The sequence below is a fragment of the Heterodontus francisci genome, chromosome 34, assembly GCF_036365525.1.
Source record: "Heterodontus francisci isolate sHetFra1 chromosome 34, sHetFra1.hap1, whole genome shotgun sequence".
Lineage (NCBI taxonomy): Eukaryota > Metazoa > Chordata > Chondrichthyes > Heterodontiformes > Heterodontidae > Heterodontus > Heterodontus francisci.
The window spans coordinates 21,557,013-21,564,974 of NC_090404.1; the positions used below are offsets into that span (position 1 = coordinate 21,557,013).

The 7,962-nt window shown below is 40.8% G+C and overlaps 1 protein-coding gene across 1 annotated transcript; it reads left to right on the forward strand.

The window, feature by feature from the left end:
* Positions 1-4,461: 4,461 nt before the first annotated feature.
* LOC137348713 (probable G-protein coupled receptor 139) lies at positions 4,462-5,930 on the forward strand. Its single transcript, XM_068013970.1, has 2 exons — positions 4,462-4,531; positions 5,023-5,930. The coding sequence occupies exons 1-2, from the start codon at positions 4,462-4,464 to the stop codon at positions 5,928-5,930; spliced, it is 978 nt and encodes a 325-aa protein (XP_067870071.1).
* Positions 5,931-7,962: the final 2,032 nt, after the last annotated feature.

Sequence of the window (7,962 nt, forward strand, 5' to 3'; positions counted from 1 at the left end):
TGTGACAACATTTGCCTTTCCGGAATCGGCTTGTTCAGCTATCAAACGAAGTGCAAAAGACGATCTCATCTGACCTCACCAATATTCTGAGGCTGCATTCCCGTCACATTTCACAGATGGAAGGATGCCAATCAGGGGTCAGGTACACTGTGACTTAAATGTGGGTGTAGGAATGTATAGTGTCATAACCACACGGAGAGTCTGCACAATAAAATCTCTGATACTGAGGTCCTGTAGGCCAAAATATTTGGATGTCGCATTTCAATTCACCGTTCATATTAAATAATTTTAGAAGATGGGAGGAAGGCAGAAAGGAAGGCAAAAATGAAGGAAGGAAGGATGGAAAGAAGAAACGAAGGAAGGAAGGCAGCAATGAATAAAGCAAGAATGAAGACAGAACAAGAGAAAGGAAGAAAATGAATAAGACTGAAAGAATGATAGAAAGAAGGGAATAAAGATGGAAAGATAGGAAGAAAGTATGAAAAAAGAAAGAAAGAAGGAAAAGAAAGAAGAAAGAAAAAAAGAAAGAAAGAAGGAAGGAAAAGAAAGAAAGAAAGAATGAAAGAAAGAAAGAATGAAAAAAGAAAGAAGGAAAAGAAAGTAGAAATAAATAAATAAAGAAAGAAAGAAAGAAGGAAAAGAAAGAAAGAAAGAAAGGAAGAAAAAGAACGGAAGAAAGAAAGCAAGTCCCATCTGAATGTTGCTTCCCCTGCGCTCTGACTAATGCTGATCCATGTGTGACATTCTCTTATTTAAGTAGCTGAACGTCCCAGACAGATTACCATTTCTTCTTCACTTTGGAACCAGTTTAACATCGGATACGCAAATCTTTGAACGTTTTATCATCACAGTTTTCCTTCCTCACGCACCTTACAGGATGTTAAAACCCGAACCTAAGATCACACAAACGCCATCTCCCTACTTGATTCATTTTCTGTTCTACTTTTTCCGACTTATGGAACAAAAGGAAATTGGATGGGCACTTGAAGAAAATAAACTTGTAGGGCTACGGGGATCGAGCAGGGCAGTGGGACTGTTTAGATTGCTCCTCAGCCCACAAAGGGCCAGCATGGACTCAATGGACCGATTGGCCTTCTTCTATTCTGTAAATCACTCTAAATCACTCACGCTACGATATTTTTGATACCCTGCTCTACAAGCCTAGGCTTTCTCTTCTAATTCGTACCCAAAACTGAATTCAATTTCTCAAGCACAAAGCAACAAGCTCAACCATCTCTGTCTGTCTCTCTCAAATTTAGTGCGAAAATACATTTTTTCTAATAGTAGCATTGACAAAACAGCGAGGGAGATGCGGAGAAATTATTTTACACAGCGAGCTGTATGATATGGAAATCACTGCCCAAAAAGCTCTTGGAAGCAGATTCCACATTGCCTTTCAAGAGGGAACTGGATATATTATTAAATGGAAACATTTGGAGGGCGAGGGGAGAAAATCGGGGTGTGGGTCTAATTGTAGCTATTTGAGAGAGTTAGCATAGGTACGATGGGTTGAATTGCCTCTTTCTGTGCTGCATTATTCTATGATCTTAACTCTGGAACTCTCATAGCAATTTGTTGAGGGTGGGATTCAATTGAAATTTCAAAACAGATTGATAGATTTCTCTGAGCTAAGGTTATTGTGGGATATGGAACCAAGATGGCTAAGTAGAGTTAAGTTACAGACTAGCCATAATCTAACGGTGATACAGCCTGTGGGTCTGACTGACCGACTCCTTATCCTTGATTCCTTTTCCCAGTTGCACCGAAGCGATCTGCTGTTAAACAGAAATAATTGTCATCTAAAACTTTCCTAAATTAGAAAAGCACACACATTTTGTGCAGCAAGTTAATTTCCTTCGTGTTGGTTGAAAAACATGATGCATGTGGGCGCAGCGTTAGTCTACAGTGAGTCAAGCTAAAATCTCCGAAATGTAACAACACAAAAAAGCTTTTTCGACTCCAGCCACCCGAGCAATGACAAACGGTAAACTGGAAGTATTTACTTTCGTCCTAGTTCCCTTTGACCTTCAACATCTTTTTGGCTGTTTCCTTTAGCTCATCATTAACGATGTGATTGACTTGGCCTCGATAGTCACTTGTGATAATTTACTCCACAGTCGAAGAGGATTTCACCTGATGTGAGATTGTACTTCAGATTCACACTTCCGATACTCAGTGAAATGTTATGCTACATCGCCACCAATCCCAAGCTCTGTGATGTACAGTAATGTTTTGATTAAGAGAAAACCATTGATCTATTTACCCTTGCATCATAAATGTCCCCTGAGCTTCCTTATGGTGATTCTATCTAATCGCCCCTTATCTCCTTGAGTAACATAATTTTCCCACTTTTTGTTAACATTAGTTTGGCCTACTGTTTCATCCTCCACTGTTGACAAGGTGTCCACAATAAGTTCAATACGTTCCTTGGATAATACGATGTCATGCATCATTCACAATTTCCTTCAACGCTCTTAACTTCAACTCATTTCATCTGGCCTATTAACCTTTGGTGTTAATTTTACAAAAATACTTAGAGCACTTCGAAGGCACTGAACCTGCAGAAGTACGGCCAGATGGACACTGATCGGCTTCCATGGATCGCCTTTGTTGCCAAAAAAAAGTGAAAAAGCAACAAGTTACACTTAGAAACATCTGGGGATCAGCTGCGCCAGTAACTGCTCACAGAAGCTTTAAAACTTCAAAATGTATCTGGTGTATATGTGCATCCACATGTAACTTTGGTTTGAATAGTGTGTTTTCTTTTGCTACAATACCTGTTCGAAAGAGAAAGATGGGACAAGAAAAAAAAACATACTGAGATAGCTGGAGAAACAGGGAGAGAGGCTGAGAGAGGGAGAGAGGCTGAGAGAGAAAGAGACAGGGGGAGCAACAGAGACGGACAAACAGGGAGATAGAAAGAGGGAGAGAGTGAGTGAGAGTGAGAAAGATCAGTAAAAAGGGAAAGGAGAACGGGCAGATTGGTCTCCAACTTCCCATTTCCGATTGTCGGTAACTTCTGTCAGGAACTCAGCATGTTGTCAGATAGTGAGTGCGATGGACGACACCTCATCTGACAGTCAGCTTTAAGTTATAGAACAGGGAAGCCCCGCATTAGAAAAAGTAATTAACTTTCCACATGATAATACTAAGGAGAACACGCAAAATAAAACATCCAAAATCAGACATAACAGCAAATAACCAAGCGAGGACCAGCCAACAGTCCCAGGGGACAGAGACTATCCTTAAAATCAGACATAACAGCAGATATCTGAGACAGGATCAGCTGACAGTCCTTTCACTGCAGTCCAAGGGGATGGAGGCTAGCCATAAAATGAGACATAGCAGTAGTTAACTGAGGGGGGATCCGCCCTCAGTTCAGTCACTGCAATACAGGAGGGTGGAGGTTATCCCGAACAGTGTGGCCTCAGACTGTGAACCTGGAGTTTAATAATCTGTATGCATCATAATTTCAGCTAGAACATTGCCAGCAGAAAACTCTGCGTGGATTTCATAAAACGCATTGCATAGACATCGAGATTACTCAGCTCAATAAAGATTGAGATTATCACAAAATGTAGAATAGATTATATACTTTGTAACAAAGAGCCTCATTTCGTAAATCACCACCAATCCTTTATCCGAGCTTCCACAACGGGAAGGAAATAAATTCCTTCAGCTGATTTTAACAGTTAACCCACCACACCAATGCAGTTCGTAGCTAAATACCAGTTCTGTGAACACAGATGTTGAATTTACATAGCTTTTAATATTATTTAATGTTTAATATTAATATTTTGCAATGAATCAGTTTATGTTCGAACACTCAACATCCGCTTTGGGTGACTGAAGCTTCACTTTGTATCCCCTCCCTCTCTTGCAGGTTCTGCCTCGGGCGGCGGCGGCTTCGGGGACTCCAGTTGCAACGTAATTCCTTGTGTGTGAGTCTAGACTGTGCAGTGCATCAGCTGGACCTAAACGTGCCTCCATCTGGTATCCAGGCACATGCACTTTCTGTTTAGGGATCGCCTGGCGAGTATAAGGGGCGAGAATGATTTTCTGGTTGTATTGAAAGGGGCGGTTTGGCCATTTGAAATGCCCATTATTAGATCTCCTAACTCAGCATCAATAGAGGATTGAAACTTGAGACTCTAGTTTGTGGGACCCAGTTCCACCATGGCCAGTCAATATTAAGGGTTTCCGTTTAAAAATAAACAGTACAAACATCATACTCCTGATTATGTGTATGACTATATAAATCTGTGAAAGTTCCCTGTTATGACTACAATGAATAAGCGTGAAAATGACTGCCTTAATTTGTTTATTCAACATACTGTAAGGAACATTAATGATGATGCAACCTAATTGTCTCACTGCAGTGAACGTCAGATATAAATGTGGGGTCATTTGAAAGTATCCCAGTCAACGTGTGGCCTTCACGTCCCTACACTTTTTGCTAAAATGCATGCTCGAGTAACAGGTCTTGTGTTTGCTATTTACTATCCGATTTTTGCAGCTATCGCTGTTCCAGGTAAAGTATTTCAGTTCAGTATGTATTGTTAAGCCTTTGTTCCAGGTATTGATGTTATCCATAAGGTATTACAATAAAATATTTATTGTACGAGCCTTTTTTTTTAACGTATTGATGTTCTATGTAAGGTATTCTAGTGAGATATTTGCTGTGAAAGTCTTTGTTTCAGGTTTAATTGCTGCTGACAAGGTATTACAGTGAGACATACATTGCACGAGTCTTTATTTAAGGCATTGATGGTATTTATTGTACAAATCTTTGTTTAAGTTTAACTGTTGCAGGTCAGTTTTAATAAAAGGTATTCATTGCACAAGTCTTTGCTTAATGTAAGAGCATTTTATGTAAGGTATTACAGTGATGTATTTATTGTAGAAGTTCTTTTTTTTTAAGTATCTCTCCTCGAGAAAATGTATTACAGTCAGGAATTCAATGTACCAGTAAGATATTTATTCGTATTTGTCAGTACTTATCCTGTGCTCCCTTCCTTACAGCTAATTTGGTGACCATTGTGATCCTGTCCCGAGGAAGGTGCGGTCTCTCCAGATGTATCACACGGTACTTGGTGTCCATGGCAGTGTCGGATCTGCTGGTCGTTATCACTGGGGTGATATTGAATCGGATCCGTGGTATTTATTTCCCTGTTAGTTTTCTGACCACCACTCCGGCCTGCAGTACTATAGCCGTCCTAACGTATGCAGCCAGAAACAGTTCAGTTTGGTTAACGGTTGCTTTCACCTTTGATCGATGTGTGGCCATTTGTTACCAGAAGATGAAAACAAAATATTGCACAGAGAAAACGGCTGCGAACGTTATAGGAACGGTCTGTGTTCTGAGCTGTGTTAAAGACATCCCCTCTTATTTTATATATGAACCATTGTACATAATGAACAACGTGCCATGGTTTTGCAGCATAAAGTTGATATATTACACTTCACCAGGTTGGGCAGCGTATAACTGGCTGGACCATATTGTAACCCCATGTGTACCTTTCGTTCTGATTATTTTGCTCAATGTGCTGACTATCAGACGCATTCTAGCGGTCAATAGAGTCCGCGGGAGACTCCGAGCTCACAGCAATGGAGACAATCCGAGTGACCCAGAGATGGAGAGCCGGAGAAAGTCTATCATTTTATTGCTCTCTATATCGGGCAGTTTCATCCTGTTATGGATCTTATATGTTATAAATTTGTTGTATGTGCGATTTACAAATGGTAAATATTTCGCAGGTTCCAATTTCACTGACCCCAGGTTCATTCTGCAGGAAGGCGGATATATGCTTCAGCTTTTGAGCTGTTGCACCAACACGTGTATTTATGCAGCGACGCAGAGTAAATTCAGAGAGGAGATAAAGAATGCAGTGAAATATCCACTGACTTTAATTTGGAAATTCATAAAATAATTGAAATGATTAAGAAAGGCAGCGTAATTCTTTAGGGGTTTCATCCATCTCCTTTCCTTGCCTTTATTACACGTTTGCCTCTTACAGATTCAGTGTATATTCCAATCCATTTCTTGTCTTTTTTACTTCCCGGAAGATTGTTTTTTCGTATTCCACCTCTAAATTCTGGGATTGTGTCTTTGAATTGATAAAACGTGAGAGTCCCTGCATTATTTCAGAAAGGAGAGTGAGTAAAACGAGGTAACTATAGACCTATCACCTCCATGTGAGTTGTGGGGAAATTGCTTGAATCTATCAACAACAGAGTGACTGATTATTCGACCAAGTATGAATTCAGCAATGAGAGTCAGTATAGACTTGTAAAATATAGGATATATTTGATTAATGTGTTTTGCATTTTTTTTTAGGATGGCACTGACATGGTGAATAGGGATGAGTTTATGGATGTTGTCTATTTGGACCTCAATAAGGCATTTAATATGATTCAACATAAGACTCGATGATCAAAGACAAATACACACAAAACTGGAGGCAACCTTGTGACATAGGTTGATAATTAGTTGGGAGGCAAGATATAAAGAATAGGAATAAAAGGAATGGACTGATATTATTGGGATGTGATGAATGACGTTCCGCAGTGATCTGTACTGGGGCCTCAAATTTTCATTATCTGTCAATGACATTAATGAGGAAAGACATACTTCCAATTTGCAAATGACATTACGTTAGGTGGCACAGTAACTTGTGCAGATGGAAGCAATAGATTACTAAAGGACACAGACAGATTAAGTGATTGGATCAGGCTCTGGAAGAGAACCTAATGTGGAAAAGTGGAAGATAATCGAGTGTGGATCCAATATTAAATATTTTCTTAATGGCGAGAGTCTAAACATTGAAGAGGAGCAAAGGGATTGGCTGTTCATTTACACAAACCACTAAATGCTAGTGAGCAAGCACATAAAGTAATTTTAAAAAAGGGTTAAATGAATATTGACTGTTATCAAAAGGGGGCTGAAATACAATGGGGAAGAAGAGATGCTTCAGTTTACAGAGCTTTGTTCAGATATAATTCAGGCGCAATTTAAATTTACCTTCCCATGCAAACACAGGAGATGCAACACCTGCTCTTTTGCCTCTTCCTTTCTCATGGTGCAAGGCCCCAAACACATTTTCTTGTTCGTTTCATGGGTTGTGGGCATCGCCGGCAAGGACAGCCCATCCCTGCTCGCCCTTGAGAATGTGGAGGTGAGCTTCTCTCATGAACCACTGCAATCCATCTGGTGTGGGTACACCAGAGTGCTACTAGGGAGAGAGTACTAAGACTTTGAACCAGTGACAATGAAGGAACAGCGATATAGTTCCACGTCAGAATGGTGTGTAACTTGGAGGAGAACTTGCAGATGGTGGTGTTCCCACACGTCTTCTGCCCTTGTCTTTCTAGGTGGTAGAGGTCGCAAGTTTGGAAGGAGCTGTTGAAGGCGGCGTGGTGAGATGCTGCATTGCATCTTGCAGATGGAACACACTGCTGCCGCTATGCATCGGTGGTGGGGGGAATGAATGTTTAAGGTGGATGATAGGGTGCCAATCAAGCGGGCTGCTTTTTCCTGGATGGTGTCGAACTTCCTGAGTATTGTTGGAGCCACACCTATCCAGCTAAGTGGAGAGTATTCCATCACATTCCTGACTTGTGTCTTGTAGATGGTGGACAGGCTTTGGGGAGTCAGAAGGTGGGTTAATCGCCGCAGAATTCCTAGCCTCTGACCTGCTCTTGTAGCCACAGTATTATTGTGGTTGATCCAGTTCAGTTTCTAATCAATGGTAAGCCCCAGGATGTTGATAGTGGGGAATTCAGCGTGGGAATGTCATTGAGTGTGAAGGGGAGGTTAGACTCTCTCTTATTGGAGATGGTTATTTCCTGGCACGTGTGTGGAGCGAATGTCACTTGCCACCTATAAGCCCAAGCCAGAATGTTGTCCAGGTCTTGCTGTATATAGACACTAATTGCTTCAGTATCCGAGGAGTTGTGAATGGT

Coding starts and splice junctions, on each gene's coding strand:
- LOC137348713 (XM_068013970.1), top strand. CDS start 4,462: ATGCATGCTCGAGTAACAGGTCTTGTGTTTGCTATTTACTATCCGATT. Junction 4,532..5,022: donor TGCAGCTATCGCTGTTCCAG/GTAAAGTATTTC, acceptor CCTTCCTTACAG/CTAATTTGGTGACCATTGTG.